At 46.9% G+C, this 21477-nt stretch overlaps 2 protein-coding genes across 2 annotated transcripts in view; one reads left to right on the top strand and one right to left on the bottom strand.

Annotated features, from left to right (window-relative positions):
- boc (BOC cell adhesion associated, oncogene regulated) overlaps positions 1–21047 on the top strand; it is a 25784-nt gene extending 4737 nt beyond the window's left edge. The window contains 15 exon segments of the mRNA XM_060044689.1: positions 1100–1246; positions 2427–2570; positions 3093–3386; positions 5038–5316; positions 6956–7221; positions 7877–8042; positions 8211–8279; positions 9268–9477; positions 16140–16315; positions 16669–16891; positions 17156–17335; positions 18295–18521; positions 18742–18830; positions 19149–19300; positions 19486–21047. Of these exon segments, the coding sequence (XP_059900672.1) occupies positions 1100–1246; positions 2427–2570; positions 3093–3386; positions 5038–5316; positions 6956–7221; positions 7877–8042; positions 8211–8279; positions 9268–9477; positions 16140–16315; positions 16669–16891; positions 17156–17335; positions 18295–18521; positions 18742–18830; positions 19149–19300; positions 19486–19688 (2825 nt within the window). The 3' untranslated portion in view covers positions 19689–21047.
- LOC132452213 (gamma-crystallin M1-like) lies at positions 11494–12433 on the bottom strand. Its single transcript, XM_060044690.1, has 3 exons — positions 12286–12433; positions 11915–12166; positions 11494–11799 (listed from the first exon to the last, which is right to left on the bottom strand). The coding sequence occupies exons 1-3, from the start codon at positions 12295–12297 to the stop codon at positions 11527–11529; spliced, it is 537 nt and encodes a 178-aa protein (XP_059900673.1). The 5' UTR covers positions 12298–12433; the 3' UTR covers positions 11494–11526.
- Positions 21048–21477: the final 430 nt, after the last annotated feature.

The following is a 21477-nucleotide window of genomic DNA, read 5'->3' as shown; positions in this document are numbered from 1 at the left end:
CTCCAACATTTTTGAACTTGTTCGCTTACACTCTCTCTTTCCAGCGTCTTTCCCTCCGTTCCTGATGTTGCCCCCTACCCCTCCCCCCCCCCACAGTTACTTTACATGCTATTCTTTTAAACGGACGGCTCTCTATTTCTTTTTTTACTTCTCATGCCATTTCCTCCCAAACCATCTTATATATCCTATCTTATCTTCCCTGAAACTCTAGTCGATGGACCCCTCTAACCTTTGACCCCCCGCGGCCCGGCCTCCGGGCCCCATTGGGGGGGGTCAGGGGTTAGGGGTAATGTCTGTGCGGTGCAGACTGTGTGTCTGCACGGGGGAGGGGGGGGGGGGGGTGGCCTCTGTAATCCCACTCCCTGTTCCCACAGAACCAGTCACTCAGGCTAATGCCAGCCACGCTAGCTTTAGACCTGCCCCAGCTCCAAGCTCAACTGCTCATGCGCCACTCTACTCTGTGCATTCTCACTGCCATTGTACTTCTGATGGATACAAAAAACGGTGGATTCAGTTGAGTTGAGTTGAGTTCAGTTTTTATTTGTCATTGTTACAGAATAACAACGGAATGTTGTTGGAGCAAAACACAGACAGGCATGTCGTTTTAATTGTCCACCAATTCATACATTTATACATAATTAAACTCCATGAATCAATTAATCAATCTCCCAGTATTTTACACATAATAACTACTGGATTATATGTCAACTACATCAACTACAATTCCCAGAGCTCCAGAAACCTCAATAGACTGAACCAGTGGAAGGGGTTGCATGGCTCAGGGTCAACTGGGTTAGGGCTAGAACAGTGTTCCCTTTGACAGTATGATGGCTCGCTCAGAGCAAAGGCAATCTAATTCAAGTGAGGACGTTGAAGGAGAACCTGACTCCAAGCACATGCAGTTTGTTAATAGTTCATCTCTCTATGATAAAAATCAATCATGTTTTTATTTGTTTTAACCTTTGGTGTATATCTATCCACAGTGGATAGATCTATCTATGACATCAACAGATCTCCATGTCAACTCACCCTGTCCTCCTCCAGAGCAGCTCTCTGTGTTGTATCTGGATAGTAAGGTTGACTCCCTGTTCTCCTCCAGAGCTGCGGGACTTTGAGCCGGACGCCCACCAGGACATCGAGGTGGACGAGGGCAACACAGCCGTCATCCAGTGCCACCTACCTGAGAGCCAGCCCAAGGCCCTGGTCCGCTACAGCGTCAAGCAGGAGTGGCTGGAGACGTCCAAGGGTAGGACCATGTTCGCTCTATTTATATTTAAAAATGATCCAAAATGTATCCATAGTGAATAGTGGGGAAAAGCCAATATTCACGGAGCCTGAGGTGAAGAATTGTTTTAGTATATACTACACGTGAACACTCCAAAAAATAAACAAGATAACACTTTTTTCCGGGATTTATTTGTTTTTATTAGCAGTTTATTTGTTTTTAATAGCATGACGAGACGACCGTCAAACAATATCCCGAGTTTGAGATCTCAATCATGGGATATTGCCAAATATCCCGAGATAGCGAACCAATCAAATTGCGCCATCTTAGGGGGTTCACGTGTAGCATACACTAATGATTCGTATCAATTGAAATGGGGTTGACCATCGGCACCGTCAGTGGGGTTCTGAAGGTTCTGTTTGATGATGATGTGTGATGAATAGTCTTTGTCACTCCGTCTCTGTCTGTCAATCTTTCTCTTTCTTTTTCTCTTTATCTCTCTCTCCCTCTCCCTTCCCCTTTCCCTCTCCCTGCTCCTTCTCCCTCCCCTCTACACTCTCTCTTCCTCCGCCACTCCCTTCACCTCTACTCTCTCTCTCCCTCCCTCTCCCTCCTCTCCCCTCCCCCTCTCTCTCTCCCCCCTTTCTCTCTCCCTCCCCCTATCTCCCTCCCTTTTCCTCTCCCTCCCCCTCTACTCTCTTTCCCTCCCTCTCTCTCCCTCCCTCCCCCTGTCTCCCCTATCTCTCTCTCCTGGAATGCTCTAATCCCTGTATCGGGCCGTTGCGGCGAGCAGCCGGTGATAAGGGCCTTATCTGGGGGATGTTGAAACATGGGAGGACCCGTGTTTATTTGGAAGCCATTTATTTCCCTGGCTTATCAGCAACAACAAAATAGCCAGCCATCTGTGGGCTCGTGGTGCTTCTGTCGAAGCCTGAGGGCAGAGGGTGGGGGTGTGTGTGTGTGTGTGTGCGTGTGGTTGTGTGTGTGTGTGTGTGTGTGTGTGTGTGTGTGTGTGTGTGTGTGTGTGTGTGTGTGTGTGTGTGTGTACATAACATTACAAACAACACAATAGCATCTATGATTATCCTACAAAAAAACATAACGCCTAATGACACAATGTCGTCTTGGTGCAAATTATTATTTCTAGTATATCAAAGCCCAGACTATTAAAGTGTTTGTGGTTGTGGTTCTGGTCCCCCAGGGAACTACCTCATCATGCCGTCGGGGAACCTGCAGATCGCCAACGCCACGGAGGACGACGCCGGGCCCTACAAGTGCGCCGCCTACAACCCCGTCACCCAGGAGGTCAAGACCTCGGCGTCGGCCGACCGCCTCCGCATCCGCCGTGAGTCTCCTGCAGACACGGGCCGATGCACACACGAGTGCATCCTGCACAAACACATTAACGGAGCATCGCTTTGAGGAGCGCCTTCCTTTAGCTAACAATATTTAGTGATGATGGACTCAAAAATTAAGAGTCAAATCATTTTTGACTCACAACTTATAAAGCAGTCCCATGACTGCTTTATCACATGTTTGAATGCCTTAAAACATCGTTGCAATTGGGGGTAAGGGGCTTTGCCCGGATACGGGTCATTTCGGGATGAGGTTTAGTCATTATCTATGTTTGAATGATGGAACATAATGATATGATAGCCCTATCATTGGCAGTATTATGAACGGTACAAACTGGGTGTCTCTGGTGACACTGTTGTGATCTACAGCAACAGTGGCCGCCGATCTTTGAGATCTTTAAATCACGTTGGAACAACATATGAGTCACCTGCAACATTTTTCAAAACCTCTCGAGTCTGAAGTTGATGATCACCTTGGATCTGCCCCCCCCCCCCCCCCCCCACCCCCCAAGGCGCCACCCCGGAGGCGGCCCGCATCACCTACCCCCCCGCGTCGCGCTCCATCATTGTGACCAAGGGCCAGCGGCTGGTGCTGGAGTGTGTGGCCAGTGGCGTCCCGGCTCCGCTGGTCACCTGGGCCAAGGACGGCCAAGACCTGCGTCGCCATAACAACACACGCTTCCTGCTCAGCAACCTGCTGATCGACGCGGCCGGCGAGGGCGACTCGGGCACCTACGTGTGCCGCGCCCACAACGGCATGGGCTCGCCGCAGCAGGCCGCCGTGCTGTACCACGTGCAGGTGTTCGGTGAGCGCCCGCCCGCCATGGGGCTGTGGGGGAGGGTGTGTGTGTGGCAGAGGTGGACTGGGTGTGTGTGTGTGTAGCAGAGGTGGACTTGGTGTGTGTGTGTGTGTGTGTGTGTGTGTGTGTGTGTGTGTGTGTGTATTAGATGGGTCTAGGTGTGTGTGTGTGTGTGTGTGTGTCTGGGTATATGTGTGTGTATGTGTGTAGCACAGTGGTCTAGGTGTCTGTGTGTGTTTGTGTGTAGCAGGAGGTGGTCTAGGTGTGTGTGTGTGTGTGTAAATGTATACAGAAGATTAGATATATGAATGCATATAAATATATATATTTTTATATTCATATAGAATTACTAAGTATATTTTGTTATACCTTAGTACCAAGTTTGATTTATCATCGTCAACTATGAGACACGCAAACAAGATACTTACATATCAGGTTGTGTTATTCAAACTGGAGTTAGTTAGTGTTGTTGTTTGTCTTCAATTTATGTCGTTTTAAAAGCTTATGAGGGATTCGCTTTTACAACAAACCTTCCCCTGCAGACTGGTTCTGCTCCAACAGAACCAGTCCAGACTGGTTCTGCACCAACAGAACCAGTACTTCTCCCTTATAAACCACCTCTTGTGTGCCCTCAGTCAACGCCCCTCACTCTGGGATAATTTATCTCTCTTCCAATACTTAAGTTTCGTCTCTTTCATGTATTAAAGCCCAAAAAACACAAGCGCTAGGCTGCAGTTTGGCAGAGACAGGGCTTCATGTGTGTACTGGCGCTGGGGCATACTAGCCCCCCCCCCCCGGTCCCCCCCCACCCCCCCCCCCCGGCGGGGTTGATTGCCCCTCGTTATAGATGACTGTTTTCCCAGTGATTCGCTGTGTTTGTGTTTGTGAGTGTGTCAGTGTCCCCCGTGCATGAGAGGGAGAAAAAGCGAGCGAAAAGAAAGACGGAGAGTTGGATGGAAAGAGGAAAAGGAGAGAAGGAGCAGAGAGAGAGAGAGGGAGAGGGAGGGAAAAAGGGAGGACAGAAAACAAATGCAAAAGAGGCAGCGAGCGAGAGAGAGGGGTGCTGCGCAGGCGTGTGTGTCTGTGAGTTTATGTGTGTGTGTTGCGGGCTTGTTCTTGCTCCAGCTGGTCTTAATTAGAACCAGAGAGCTCTAATGAGCTCTGTCTCTACCCTGATTCACAGGCAGCCAACCATCAACTGGCTAGCCCAGCCTCGCCCGCCTCCCCATGCCCCATACGCATATGTGCTTAACCACACACACACACGCACGCACACACACACACACACACACACACACACACACACACACACACACACACACACACACACACACACACACACACACACACACACACACACACACACACACACACACACACACACACACGATGCATGGACATGCACACATGGTGCCTATACTTGCCAGGTTGGAGTGGTGGATACGTACACCCACTCACTTATATGCACTCAATGTGTTCCGCTTGGAGACCTGCCCTGTTGGAATACTCGGATCTGTTGAAAATGTCACTATGTAGCATGCACACACATGCACACACGCTGTGTTACACACACGCATACAATCCCAACCACTTGTTTATGCATTGCACACGCACACTTTGGTTCCTCCCGCCCTAAGCCTGGTCTCTCCCCCTACAGAGCCCCCCCAGGTGACGTTGGAGCTGCAGCAGGAGCAGGACGAGGTGTCCTGGGGCGAGACGGTGCGCTTCAGCTGCCAGGCGCGGGGCAAGCCGGCGCCCGCCGTGGTGTGGCTGCACAACGCCCGGCCCCTGGCCCCGTCGCCACGGCACCGCGTCACGGCCCGCGCCCTGCGAGTCCTCAACGTGGGCCCCCAGGACCAGGGCCTCTACCAGTGCATGGCCGAAAACGGCGTGGGCAGCGCACAGGCCTCCGCCCGCCTGGTCACCGTGCCGACGGGTGAGTGCCCTCAGGAGCCGATCGAGTGACCTGTATCAACTTTATAACTACCATAACCATAACCAACCCTAACTTATAAGCACTAAATATTAGGGGTGTAACGGTACACGTATTTGTACCGAACCGTCACGGTACAGGCACTTCGGTGCGGTTACAGAGGTGTACCGCGGTTCGTAAATGTGGCGTACATAGCGTTAATATGGTGAATGTAAAGGCTTGTTTTGCAATACGGAATTTAAAACTTGAAGTCGGAGTTCCACCCGGTCCGTTTAGCCAAAGTATGCTACTCCGACTCCGTAATCCCATCAGCAGCTCTCTGTCGGGATGTCGGATACGCAATGCAATTGGCCGCCCGATCTATCTTATACAGTATGTATGTTACAAACCATTTAAGCAGTGTTGTAAATACACTTCCAAAGCTTTTCAAATCTTATTTGGTGTTTTATTGGTCCTGGTGCAAAGTAAACAATGTACAAAGTAATTAAGGTACAAAGTCAAACCGAAGAAGTGATTCAGGAAATGATTTTGTTAGAGGACCAATCACAGCCCTTGCCGTCTCCGTTGCGTCGACCAATAGGTCCATGGTTTCGACGCATAGTTAAAAATATTGGATGTGCACGTAAGCTACGGAGAGGGTCTCCGACAGGCTGTCCGGCTATGGATAGGGCTCCCTGTGTCTACTTACAGCACTTTAACATGCACACGCATTTGAAAAGGCGCCATCCAGGTGTTACTATCACCGTTGCTGTGAAAAAAAAAGCGAGCTGTACGAACCCAGCTCACTGGGAATTCAGAAATGCAAATGCCATAACAAAGTTTATTGGTGTTTTCATTGCTGCTTTTTTTTTTTTTTTTTTTTTTTCTTAACTATTAACCGTACCGTACCGTACCGTGACTTAAAAACCGAGGTACGTACCGAACCGTGACTTTTGTGTACCGTTACACCCCTACTAAATATCCATGATAAACATAACCAACCATAACCTAAATTAGCTATTAGCAACTAGATAAACCACATTACCTGACCAAAAACAATCTATTTAAACTGTATAACTCATAACCCTAGCCTATATAAACTATGTAACTCTACCCTAAGCCTCTTACACACGTAGTTCTTGGTAAATTACTGGGATGGGATAACTTTCCAGGCACAGCAAGTGATATTCACTCTCATAGCAAAGCATGAACAGAGAGGGATCGCTGGCAGGGGGCGGTACTGAGCCGTTCTGGAGGCCAGCAGGGGGCGGTACTGAGCCGTTCTGGAGGCCAGCAGGGGGCGGTACTGAGCCGTTCTGGAGGCCAGCAGTGGGTGGTACTGAGCCGTTCTGGAGGCCAGCAGGGGGCGGTGCTGAGCCGTTCTGGAGGCCAGCAGGGGGCGGTACTGAGCCGTTCTGGAGGCCAGCAGGGGGAGCAAGAGCAGCTTCATTATTTTAGAACCAGTCTCAAAACCTACTTGAAAAAAGCATCTTGTCTGCAAACAAAGAAGCTGTGTTGATATTGTTATTGAACCCCCACAAGGCATATCGCAGATTGACTCCTTTTCCCGTCACACTCCTGGAACATTTCTGGGAAAGACTGGGTGTGTGAAAGGGGCTCTACGTAAAGGACATCACTCTGATGGTCATGTGTCTATCTGCAGGGAGCCCGTCGCGCCTCAAGCCGCCCCCTGTCCTGCGGCCGCTGAGCCCCGACAAGGTGCTGCGGGAGCAGGCCCCCAGGCCGGGGGGCCCGGGGCCCCTGCTGCCCCTGGACTGCTCTGAGCTGCCCGGGCACATCTCCCCGGCGGAGGCCCCCATCATCCTGAGCCAGCCCCGCACGGGGAAGGCCGACTTCTACGAGCTGACGTGGCGGCCGCGGGGGGACGGGGGGGCGCCCGTCCTGGAGTACACGGTCAAGTACCGGAAGGTAAGCAGACCAGGGGTTGACTGCTCAGGCGTACTCAGGAGGCCTGGTGTCTGTGTATCACGGGAGACACATCAGTGCAACACACATGGGAAACATCTAACATCGGTCAGTGTAATAAAATGTTCTATCAGGCCCTATCAGGTTCTATCTCGTTCTATCTAGTTCTATTTAGTTCTATCTCGTTCTATCTAGTTCTATTTAGTTCTATCTCGTTCTATCATGTTCTATCTCATTCTATCTCGTTCTATCTAGTTCGATCTCGTTCTATCACGTTCTAACTCGTTCTATCAGGATCTTTCAGGATGTATCACGATATTACATGTTACATCACAATGTATCGCAGTTTATATCTTAATGTATCACATTATATCATGATTTCTATTAGGATCCTTGCTCCATTTATAATCATGAACAGCCGAATCTTATCTGAGATACACATAAGGACACACACCTATCTTGAGAACTAAGCTGAAGGTCTTTTCCTCTCTCCTCTCCTCTCTCTCCTCTTTTCTCTCCCCTTTCCTCTCCTTCTCTCCTCTCCTCTCTCCCCCCCCTCCTCTCTCCTCTCTCCACTCCTCTCTCCTCTCTCCTCTCTCCTCTCTCCTCTCTCCTCTCTCCTCTCTCCTCTCTCCTCTCCTCTCCTCCCCTCCCCAAGCTGGGCGAAACCCAGGGTGAGTGGACCTCCAGCCGTATCTCGGGCTCGCTCCACAAGCTGACGCTGGCCAAGCTGCAGCCCGACAGCCTATACGAGGTGGAGATGGCCGCCAAGAACTGTGCTGGCCTGGGCCAGCCCGCCATGATGACCTTCAGGACCGGCCGAGGTAGGGGAAGACGCACACACACGTGTGCTACACTCACCACTTTAGACACAGGATCTAAGCCTTGGGTCAGTGTCACATTAATAAGTAACAAACATAAAGATACGCACTGTGACGTTGTCTGTAGTAGTTGTGGCTTCATGAGTGGATGCTGTTTGTGTTGACCTGTAGGCCGCAGGGTTCCAGGGGGTCAAAACGACCCACCAAAGACCCCTGCCGTCCCCTCACCCAGCCTCTCCCGTGAGTCCCCCCGCCTCCCACCTCCCTCCCCCCTGTTCTCTCTCCTACCTCTCCCCTCTCTCCTCTCTCCCCCCTCCTCCCTCCTCCCCCCTCTCTCCTCCCTCATCTCTCCTCTCTCCTCTCAGACACTAACCTCTAGTGTTGTACTGATGCATCCTCTCTGCTACTCTCTCCTCACCACTAGTGAGAAACACAATGTCTCCTCTCTCCTCAATACTAATGACTCACACAATGTCTCCTCTCTCCTCACCACTAGTGAGAAACACAATGTCTCCTCTCTCCTCAATACTAATGACTCACACAATGTCTCCTCTCTCCTCACTAATAGTGACAAACACAATGTCTCCTCTCTCCTCAATACTAGTGACTCACACAATGTCTCCTCTCTCCTCACTAATAGTGACAAACACAATGTCTCCTCTCTCCTCACTACTAGTGACTCACACAATGTCTCCTTTCTCCTCACTACTAGTGACTCACACAACGTCTCCTCTCTCCTCACTACTAGTGACTCACACAATGTCTCCTTTCTCCTCACTACTGTGACTCACACAATGTCTCCTCTCTCCTCACTACTAGTGACTAACACAATGTTTCCTTTCTGCTTGTCTCACTCACTGAAGGATGAGCACTGTGTAAGTGATTGTAAACATTTTACTGAACGCTCTTTTGAACCGTTTTTCACCTTTTCATGTCAAGATCATTTTGAAGTTTTATTTTGTACGTACTCTTTGTCCTCCTGTGTCCTCGTCTGGTCCTGCGTCCGTGCTGAGTGTCTCTGTGTGTGCACGTCTCCTGCTGGTTCATGTTTGACCCCTCCCACACACACACATACACACACACACACACACACACACACACACACACACACACACACACACACACACACACACACACACACACACACACACACACACACACACACACACACACACACACACACACACACACACCTCAAGTTAACCCTCTCTCACCCCTCCCCCCACAGCCCCCGAGGCCCCGGACAAGCCCACCATCTCCACGGCGACGGAGACATCGGCATTCGTGACGTGGATCCCGCGCGGTAACCGGGGCTTCCCCATCATATCGTTCCGGGTGGAGTACAAGAAGGTGAAGAAGGCGGGGGAGGACTGGGTCACCGCCGTGGCCAAAATCCCGCCCACACTCCTCTCCGTGGAGATCGCCGCCCTGGAGAAAGGTTCGTCCAATCACCTTGCACCCTTTGAAGTCATGAGCCCACCGTTGTTGAGAGTAATAAACCCACGCTTTCTGCACAATGTTATTATATTATAAATGTATGTATATATCAGTGGCGGCTGGTGGTTTTTAAAGTGAGGGAGGAAGGACTGCACGCTTGGTTGCCATTGGCCTGCTTGCACTGTTGGTGTATGGTGGCATAAGAATGTGAGACTCAAGTTGTTTCAGGGTGTTTTGGTGAACTGCAAAATAGTAGGGAGGGATAGTTATGTGAATAAAATTGATACAAAGCCACCAGTGGCATCACTGTAATTTGAAAGCTAGTGGGCAGCATGTCTTTGAAATGGACTACAATGGCAGAAGGAAAGGATGCAAAGCCAATGAGTCAAATCAGGCCTACTCTTGATTTGTACAAGTAAATAAAAAAACCTGGGCCTATTTTTGCCCTCAATGACTGAAGTTATTGGTTGTAATTTAGCTATGTTTATTTTCAGTTACAATTGTTTTAAGAAAAGACTCAAGACCAAAAGTGATGCCATTTAAAATGCATCGTGCTCTGAATCATTCACCCTTTCGACACCCTTTCCACAATATCAAACACAACGGTCAGAGTAACAAACTAGTAAAAGAACGAGAACATTATTTCAAGCAAACCTGATCTATAGGCAAGGCGCCTAGCAAGGAATGTCGCATAGCATCGCCAACGTGAACTTGACACTTGTCGTGGCATTTGGTTGCCCTATCAAGATTTTTGACATCAGTGAAACCATGAACAGCCAACGTTGGAGATTTGCTATTATTCATTAGCAAACAGGGCCAGCAATACAGTCGATTGCTAGTAATGCTACCAGTAAGCCATGAGTACCTAGCAAACCATGTAAAGGCCGATTCATACCTCCGGATCCGGACGAAACTCGTCCGTCCGTACCAAACCTTCATACATCCGTCCGGTTTCAGCGTTGTTATGGATGATACGCAATACATCCTCTAGAGGGCAGTGACTGTTGTTTTCACAAATTAACGGCATTGACAATTGCAAACATGGCATCTGTAGAGGAGATGATTTTGCTTTGTGTCATCCGAAATCGGCAAAAAAAGTGCCGAAAGTGTAGGCCTAGGCGGCGGTGGCATGTGACACCCCTCACCAATCCGCAGATTCTCCTCAAAATGTTGCGCCATTTTTAAATGACCACAACTCATTGCCCAAGCAGGTGAACAATAAAATAAAAAGGTCAGGTATATAGTATAATATAAGTATAAAACGTTAAATACAATAATATGTATACAGATCAGATATTACACTATTCTCTCTATTTTCTCGAATGGTTGGACTGACTCTATACTGCCGCCTCGATTTCCGTTGGTATTGCTCCATTTCTCCCGGAGCACTCCGGATTCGTAAGCTCAGAGGCGACGGATCAACTGATGGACGAAACAACCTCCGGGACCGGACGGAAGGGTTCTTATCCGTATTTACCGTAGGGTGTGAATGGGCCTTTACACCCCTTGCCCACTGCATCCATCCGTTGACGGATCTCATTGACTTTGCATGGGGCGATCACGAAATGCATTGTGCGATCTAGCATCTAGGATCGATTGCTCTTCCTTTGGTCCCTGGATGTTAACACTGAATTTTCGTACATTGAATTTTGCAGCTGAATTTGGCATGTTGAATTTGGGGACGTTAAAATTATTTAAGTTTAATTTTTTAACGTTGAATATTTGATTTTGAATTTTTTAACATTGAAAAATAAAGTTAAATTCAGAGGCAAAAAATCCAGATACGTTATTTCAATGCATAAATATTCAGTGCTTAGAATTCAATGGCTTTTTATTTTCAAAATCCGATGGCACAGATTTACTTCCATAGTTATTTTTTACTATTTTTGAGTTCTCTCTCAGAAAATTAACGTTTTTTATTGATTGGATGAGTAATCTTTTTTGCCTAGCAGTTGTATAGGTCACCTGTGTATGCAAGTGCTACTTAAGATATATTAACAAGCAACAAACCGGAACATTTAAGTTAGATCATGTTTTATTGATGATAAAACTAACACATGTCAGTAATGCGCCTCATGCTCATGAACCTCTGGCCGCTCATCATCTCCCTGAAGCTCTTGTACTCTCCGGGCCTCATGTACATCATCCTGCCTCTGTACTGGGGCTGCTCGTACATCAGCCAGTGTCCGTCCATCACGTTGCAGGACTGGCAGTCGGACATACGGTAACGATCCTGGACGTCGTCACAGTCGTCCATCAGATCATAGGACTGACCACCGAAGTTCTCCCTCTCGTAGATCTTCATCCTGAACTGGCCTTTGTGCTGTAATGCAGAGATTCAAAGATAATGTCGGTAGACTTATAACAACAACACAATCCATCTAACAGCTGAAATGTTCAAATAAATTGAACAGTATAACGTTGGGGACTTCTCTTACATAGGGGATCATCCTGCAGGACCTGATGTTGTCAAACATCATTCCCATGCTCATCATGCGGTTCATGTCACGGTACTCTCCCCTCCTCATGAAGTACTGGTTTCCCATGTAGTTGTTCCTCTCGTAGACCATGAAGCAGCCACTCTCCACCCTGCAGGACTGGCACCTGCTCATGTGAGAGGACATGTCGGCACAGTCGCTCATGCACTCATAGGAGCGACCCTGGAAATTCTTCTCCTCGTAGAAAGTGATCTGAAACAAATCATTTGTCAACCATAGCAGATCATGCTTGGATGTTGCCACTATTCATTGATTCTAAAAGGAAGTATCTAAGTTGGCTTCAATATTTTAAATAATTTGGTGTATTTTACCTTGCCCATCATGATTGCGGTATTGGTTTCTCAGGTCCTCCAGGGATCGGTTGGTCAACTGATACCCTATCCTGTTTCAAGCCGGTACTTTTATACATGAATAGACTCAAACACTGCATGCCGCCCCTATTGTTCAAACAACTGACCCAGCAAAATGCTATAGAAATCCATACAGAGGCTTACGCGTGCTCTAACGGGGTCAAACTCTCCAAATTGATCTTCTGGAAAAATAGTTAAAGTGTAGGTGAACCCTGTGTTTAAGCTTGAATCCAGAAAAAAATGTGTTTTGGGCTGGGAGTTCTAGGAAGGATGGGGATTGTGTTATCCCCGTGGCTATGACCCACGCCAACTTGGCGTGTTATTATGATGATGTTGGATAGGAAATGAACAACACTAAATGGCATACTATAAGCATCCGAGAGGCTTAACCCTCTCTCGGACATCAAAATAATCCACGGACCAGATTGAGCTAATCACATTCACGAACACACGTCATGCCCATGTCATGGTGTTGGAAGTGCCTCGGAAAAGACACTTTGATGTCAACAAAAGAACCCAACTTTAATTCAAAGCAGAGCAGAGCGTTTGAAACAGAGACTGGCTAAAACATTTCTTATTGTAAATAACGGTTTTATTTCAGTAAGCAATAAAATGAAGCCCTACCTATTGAACAGCTCCTCCAATGCATATAACAATCATACATATGGCGGTGCTAATGAAGTGCTGTGGAATATTGTCATTTTGACAGGGTACAATATAGTCACTGTGAGGTGTATGGGTTTGTTTGTTAGATGACGCAAGTCACGGTGGGACGTGACTCTTGACATGACACCGTTGACCGATTGCAGGAAGTGGTGCATTTGGCGGCATATGCCACAGAATTGATCCTAAACTGCTGGGTTGCTTTAAGGATGTTCTCGAGCAGGTCTCAGTGCATAAATGATACAACAGGGACTAAAAGTTCTGCTGAGAACTTGCCACTGAAAGACCTGGGTTTTAGAGTCACACCTCAGGTCTCATCAAATTAAACTTAGGAGGGCGGTGTCTGAGAGTAACATCGACATATGTCTTCCTGATGATTCCATCATATGGATATATAGATGGTGAACTGTCATTTTGAAACAGTGCTGATTTCACTGGCTGTAAGTTATGGCTGCGCCCCAATGTAGAAGTTGTTCAAAAAAACTAGGTATGGTTACTATGTATGAAGTTTGGGGGCGGTACTAGTTAAGAATGTACATCTACAACCTGAACTTCACTTCCTATTTTGGTGGCTAGCCAAACTCGTCCGGACTTTGGGTTAAATTGTATTATTCATTGCCGATGTGTACAACATGAGTCATATTTAATCACGTTTGTTTGGTTCATCGTTTTCCCAGCTGAAGTTATTGGTCTACGTTAGTTTATTGTTTGCCTCTTTCTTTTCCGGGAAAAGAAACAGACCTTTAGACTGAGCGGCAATGCAGGCAGAGCGTTTGTTATCGACAGCGTTGCCAGATTGGGCAGATTTCCCACCCAATGATAATTTTTCTAGCCTAACGTGGTTAAAAGTAGCCCAATTGGGTGGGAAATCTGCCCAATCTGGCACACTGCTCACCAGCCAGGGATCCTACTTATTGGTTCATAGCGCAGCCCGAATAGATTTTTGCGCGAATCAGACGCCTAAAGGTCACACCCACTCTCCCATTGAAACCCATGTTATTCGGCCGCCAGTACTTTCGGGGGAAATGAATGGGAGTCAACGAGAGAGGCTGAGGGAGTATGGAGTCAGTTTCCTGCCATAATTCAAACCTGAAAAAAAAAGTTTCAAAGGCTTGTAAGTCTGGGTTTGAAAACTCAACACCTTGTAAAAAAGGTTTTGCAACACTGAAAAAAGAGATTATAACCTGAAAAAAACTAAAACTAAAATTCAAACATCTGTAAACATGATTTTCTGTTCTATTTTATCTTCTTCATCATTTTCACCAACACATTTTCAAAGTTCAAACAACTTCACCAGCGCATTTGCAGAGTTTCAAATCTGGCACTGTTCTAACAGTGTATTTCATTGTTGCCCGGTTTTGAAACCTTGTAAACGGGATTCTGCAAACAGGTGTTCATACATTGAGAAATACGTTTTGAAAGGTTGAATATTTAGTTTTAAAAACTTGTAAAGGTGTACGTTTACGACATTGCAACGTATTTTTTCAGAACTGACTTTTCAGCACTGACTTTTCAGAGATTTGACCACACAGGCGCAAGCTTTGAGTCACGTGAATATTGGCAGTGTTCTGACGCCACTCGTTTTGAAACTCCTGACAGTCGAATCTGAAAAAAAAAAAAACGTTCCTGGGGGCGGGACCATTTAGCTCTAAACCTATTGGTTGCTCTCGGCTAACGTACATTCCAATCACATGTGCCGTTCACCGGGCTGTGCATGATTGACAGTGCTCTGCCGATGACACGAATAACAAGCGACTTTCGCGGTTGATTTTGATTTCCATTTTCTGGAACCATAGTCTCATCTCCATAGGACGCCACTAGCCAGGATGCGTCCTAGCAAGGCTGCAGCCTTTACTTTGGGAAACAGCCATGGTTCCAGAAAATGGAAATCAAAATCAACCGCGAAAGTCGCTTGTTATTCGTGTCATCGGCAGAGCACTGTCAATCACGCACAGCCCGGTGAACGGCACATGTGATTGGAATGTACGTCAGCCGAGAGCAACCAATAGGTTTAGAGCTAAATGGTCCCGCCCCCAGGAACGTTTTTTTTTTTTTCAGATTCGACTGTCAGGAGTTTCAAAACGAGTGGCGTCAGAACACTGCCAATATTCACGTGACTCAAAGCTTGCGCCTGTGTGGTCAAATCTCTGAAAAGTCAGTTCTGAAAAAATACGTTGCAATGTCGTAAACGTACACCTTTACAAGTTTTTAAAACTAAATATTCAACCTTTCAAAACGTATTTCTCAATGTATGAACACCTGTTTGCAGAATCCCATTTACAAGGTTTCAAAACCGGGCAACAATGAAATACACTGTTAGAACAGTGCCAGATTTGAAACTCTGCAAATGCGCTGGTGAAATTGTTTGAACTTTGAAAATGTGTTGGTGAAAATGATGAAGAAGATAAAATAGAACACAAAATCATGTTTACAGATGTTTGAATTTTAGTTTTAGTTTTTTTCAGGTTATAATCTCTTTTTTTCAGTGTTTTCAGGTTTGAATTATGGCAGGAAACTGACTCCATAAGGGAGGACCTTCCTCCCTGAAGTAATTGTCAATAGGCGATAGGTCCCTTTACCCAGGGAAACAAACATTATATGTTCAAAGGCATTAAAGTAGTCATATTTAAGGGCATTAATTCATTACAGTAGTCCGGGCAATCTACATTTTTTTTATTCTCAACAATGTTAGGGAGGATTTACCTCCCTCTCCTCAATGGAGGAGCCTCCACTGGTATATATATATATACATATATATATATTTGTGTGTATATATACAATATTATGACTCTAGTCATTAGACACTGTAGATCATATATATACGACTGTGTATATATATATACCTTGATATATATACACACATATATGTTCATGTTATCACAGGGAAGCATTTCTTCCTAATTGTATTCCCATGCCCCCCCTCCCCGCTCTGATTGGTCAGGATAATGACCGTTGTTATGGTCGTTTCGCTAACGACTGCCGTTCATCGTTGTCCGATCGCAATCACAACATGTGGACTTTTAACGTAAGGCAGAAAGAAAACATGTGCGGTTCTCGATCATTAGTCATAAAGAACCTCATTCTGTTTGGTCGGGGGTCCGCCTGTATAAGCAGTACGCAGAGCACTTACCCCCCCCCCCTCCCCCCAACAGGTACGTCCTATAAGTTCCGCGTGGTAGCGGTGAACGTGATTGGCTGCAGCCCCCCCAGTGCTCCGTCGAAGGCCTACACAGTGGTGGGGGGGCGGACCAACGAGAGGCCCGTGGACGGACCCTACATCACCTACAACGAGGCCATCAACGAGACCGCCATCATCCTCAAGTGGAAGGTGAGAGAGAGAGAGAGAGAGAGAGAGAGAGAGAGAGAGAGAGAGAGAGAGAGAGAGAGAGAGAGAGAGACTAGATGGATGGAGAGAGAGAGCGCCAGAGAGAGACACAGACAGACAGAGACAGACAGGATCAGCCTTCGGGTGTAACATTTGAGTATCACTAACTCTCTTCTTCCACTTTTACACATTTATTCAACTCAGTAAAGTAACCATGATAGAAAGAAAAAACAAACAGACCTACTAATGATCCTATCCTGCTGCTGGTGTACCTGAAGCAGCCACCTTCTGGGCCCTAGGTCGACCTCCCACCCCAACCCCGACCCATAACCTTTGTTCCCCGTCCCACGGTGCAGTACGTCTCGGTGAACAACACGCCCATCTACGGCTTCAACATCTTCTACCGGCCCACGGACAGTGACAACGACAGTGACTACAAGAAGGACGTAGTGGAGGGCGATCGCTACTGGCACTCCATCACCGACCTGCAGCCTGAGACCGCCTACGACATCAAGATGCAGTGCTTCAACGAGGGCGGGGACAGCGAGTTCGGCAACGTGGTCATCCTGGAGACCAAAGGTACGGGCCTCGAGGAGCCTTCCTCAGCCTCACACTGCTGGGCTGTCTGCTTGTGTTGCTGGGTTACTCCCAGCAACACCACACAACACAGCAATCTCAGGTTTATGGCATATTTTAATTATACCAACGGACTGCCACCAATAGACTGCTATGTCACATGGTCCATCAATTAATGCTTTCCTTTCTATCTCTCTCTCGCTCTGTCTCTGTCTCTGTCTCTCTCTCTCACTCTCTCTCTCTGTCTCTGTCTCTCTCTCCCCCAAGCTCGCCCTCACCACCAGCGCCCCCTCCCATCAGAGACTCCTCACCACGGCCCTTCAGGTGGGGCGGTGCCGCGCCCCAACGACCTGCCCTACCTCATAGTGGGTGGGGTCCTGGGCGCCTTCGTCTTCATCATCGTGGCCTTCATTCCCTTCTGCCTGTGGAGGACATGGGCCAAGCAGAGTGAGGAGACACCAGCACATTAACTTATATATAGATAGACATATCAAATACATACTGTACTCATAGAGTGATTAATATCGATTTAATAAGAATACTTAGATTTAGATTTTTAATAAAGGGTCTGTAAAATAAATATCTAAAAAGATTTATATGAAATGGATGTATATTTTACAGACCCTTTATTAAAAATCAAAATCTAAGTATTAGATTTAGATATATCTTATGCATAATAATATATTTGAAACATACATAAATACTGTCTAATCGATACAAATGGATCCAGAGCATTGGTAGAGTTTAACTGTAGCCGGGAAGATCGAGATAGCCATAGACGGTCCCTCTAGCTACTTTATATAACGCTGGGCATCTCTCAGCCTCCCTCTAGCTGCTCTATATAACACTGGGCGTCTCTCAGCCCCTCTAGCTGCTCTATATAACACTGGGCGTCTCTCAGGCCCTCTAGCTGCTCTATATAACGTTGGGTGTCTCTTTGCCCTCTAGATAATCTATATAACACTGGGCGTCTCTCAGCCTCTAGCTGCTTTATGTAACGCTGGTTGCTCTATATAACACTGGGCGTCTCTCAGCCCCTCTAGCTGCTCTATATAACACTGGGCGTCTCTCAGCCCCTCTAGCTGCTCTATATAACACTGGGTGTCTATAAGCCCCTCTAGCTGCTCTATATAACACTGGGCGTCTCTCAGCCCCTCTAGCTGCTCTATATAACGTTGGGTGTCTCAGCCTCCTGGCGCTCTAGCTGCTCTGTATAACGCTGGCCGTCTCTAGCTGCTCTGTATAACGCTGGCCGTCTCTAGCTGCTCTGTATAACGCTGGCCGTCTCTCTAGCTGCTCTATTTAACGCTGGCCGTCTCTCTAGCTGCTCTATATAACGCTGGGTGACTCTCAGCCTCCTGGCGCTCTAGCTGCTCTATTTAACGCTGGCCGTCTCATGTTCTCAGAGCAAACGTCGGACCTGGGCTTCCTGGTCGTAGCGCCAGCGGTGTCCTCCTGCCAGTACACCATGGTCCCGCTGCAGGGGCGGCCCCTGGTGCCGGGGCACTGCCCCCTGGACCCCCACAGTGCCCCCCCCCACCATCACACCAGCTGCCTCTCCAATGGAGAGTACATCCCCAACAGAGGGTACACCCCCAACGGCAAACCACACTGCCTCCCGGGGTTCCAGCAGGTGAGGGCACAACAAGCTGTCTTCAGTCATCTGCTTCATTGGCAGGAGAAATATTTATAACATCGCAACACAAGCGGGAATATTTCCTTTGAACTAACGCACTCAACAATAGTTCATGTAGATAATAAAATATGGTTATTCATACACATGAGACAGAACGATATGATAACTTGCTGTGAGAAGGACATGGTGGCTCATCCTGTGTGTGTTGTGGTCTCAGGAGGAGAGGGACGGGGATATGGAGTGTGACACGCTGCTGCCACACCACATGTCCAACGGACACCTGCCCGCATACCACTGCACCACCAGGTACACACACCACCACACTGCGGCTCCACCTGGTACACACACCACCACACTGCCGCTCCACCTGGTACACACACCACCACACCGCTGCTCCACCGACTCTTACACCAAAAGCATATCTTGGCTCTCTGGTTCTTTGAGGTTCAAAAACAAATCAATAGCATTACCTTCATCGATAACAAACCCTTATCTACCATCTGGGATTAATAAAGGACATCTTATCTTAAACCAGGACTCTGATGAAATATTAATATTTCTATATAAGAAATGACCAAATGTATAAATGAAGTTACTAAATATTGTTTCCCTTTCCTGCCTCAGTGCCCCTGAGCACCACAGAGAGGATTTCTGCCCCTCCGACGACTCCGCCCTTCAGCTTCTCCACCCTTCCCATCAGCCAATCAGCGTACAGGATATAGAGGATGACGCACACTTTTATGGGGATAACGAACCAGAGGAGCGCTTCACTAAAGGTATTGTTTCAACCCCACAATGAAACTGATGCTCATACTACAATGAGCATCAGTTGCAAATTTAATAAATGCTATTTCGTTACAATACAGTACCATTTATAAAATGTATTTTAATAACTACGTAAAATAAAATTTTGCGATGTGCTGAGGGTTGACATCTAAAGTTGCTGATTTATTTCTTCTAGACTCGTCCTTCCCTCACTTGGCCCTCGAAGACGAAGGAAACTTCACGGCATCCTCCTCAGCGGCCACCACGCCGCAGTCCCAGAATGCATCGCTGGAGGAGGTAGACATGGTCCCCAGCGAGAGGGGGGCCCTCGGCGAGGGGGGGGCCCTAGGCGAGGGGGCCTTGGACGCCGAAGGGACGAGCGACTCAGCAGACGCATGAGAAGAGAGAGAATGACCCGATATTTATTTTTGTATCACGGATATTTATATATTTATGCATTTTGTACATAAATATGTTAGTATTACCTGTACATATGTTTTATTTTCATATTGAAAAGGATTCTTTATACAAGCTTCCTCAAATGATTGAGATATTATTAATTTTTCCCCTTGGTTCAGTGGGCCATAGGAATATATGTATATGGTGTAGGTATATTTATATATATATGGTGTAGGTATATATATATATATATATATATATATATATATATGGTGCAGGTACTGTATTTATATATATGGCGTAGGTATATATATATATATGGTGTAGGTAATCTATATATATATATGGCTTAGGTGTATATATATATATATATGGTCCCCAGTATTCAGCGCTCACAGGATTCCGGCTCCACATCATTCCTAAACATTTCACTGCAGACAGTATGACTCAGAGGACGTGAACACTGAGCTCTCCTCACGCTGTAGTCCTGCAGAGTCAGAGGACGTGAACACTGAGCTCTCCTCACGCTGTAGTCCTGCAGAGTCAGAGGACGTGAACACTGAGCTCTCCTCACGCTGTAGTCCTGCAGAGTCAGAGGACGTGAACACTGAGCTCTCCTCACGCTGTAGTCCTGCAGAGTCAGAGGACGTGAACACTGAGCTCTCCTCACGCTGTAGTCCTGCAGAGTCAGAGGACGTGAACACTGAGCTCTCCTCACGCTGTAGTCCTGCAGAGTCAGAGGACGTGAACACTGAGCTCTCCTCACGCTGTAGTCCTGCAGAGTCAGAGGACGTGAACACTGAGCTCTCCTCACGCTGTAGTCCTGCAGAGTCAGAGGACGTGAACACTGAGCTCTCCTCATGCTGTAAGTCCTTCAGACTCTCTGTGTAGAAATAACACAAATGTATCGAGTGTCGTGCGGCATTAACAAAACTTGTAACATGTGTATGCAAAATGAACAAGCGTCACGTTCCAGTAGTCTAGTGTTCACAGAGATTCTATATATTGTATAGTTATTTATTTTTAGCATTATGAGTCATTTTTTTTACTTTTAGCATCACTTAATGGGAGAGATTCTGGAAATTGACATTTTTACAGTCGTTCATAAGCTGAAGTGGGGGCTGTCCTGAAGCATTGTTTACTGCTGGTCCCCAAACGCCCGCCGGAAGGGGAGCTCTGGCAATGTGTGAGGGCAAAGCCTCCCTGGAAATGGCGGTAAAAATAAGTATTTGCCTCTGCCTGAGGTCAGCGGACCCCCAGATGAAGGAGACCCCTAGTCTACATCCCTCACGAGTCTAGCCATTGCCATGGTTACGCATGCTGGAGCACTATTGCATGTAAATAAAGCTTATCAAAATATACAGACTACTTTTTATTTTAATTCTATCGTATCACAATTGCTTCATTAGTTGTTTGTCCAGAGTTGCTATTCAGTTCATTATGTCGATTGACTTTGGGATGGGAGACAATTTACTATCCTGAAGCATGGGTCATATATAAAAGTATTAAGACGTATAGGGTTAGGGGTCGACATGTTACCAATGTGTTCACTGTATCGCAAGATGGTTTGGATGAAGGCACACAATGGTATATCATTATATATGATAATGTCGATTTTAACATACTCTCTTGGTTATTTTTGGGATGTCCGAAACAACATGTGAAAAGAACAATTCTAGATACATTTTCCTTTCACCATCGACAAGTACTATAATGCTCTGGATATTCTCAAAATGTTTCCATTTAGCCTGCATTGAGTGTGGCTGTAGAAGCCTGCCTTTCAAGGCCT

The sequence above is a fragment of the Gadus macrocephalus genome, chromosome 23 (genome assembly GCF_031168955.1).
Source record: "Gadus macrocephalus chromosome 23, ASM3116895v1".
NCBI lineage: Eukaryota > Metazoa > Chordata > Actinopteri > Gadiformes > Gadidae > Gadus > Gadus macrocephalus.
Note: the sequence above shows the minus strand (reverse complement) of the source record. Positions and strands in the feature narration are given on the sequence as shown.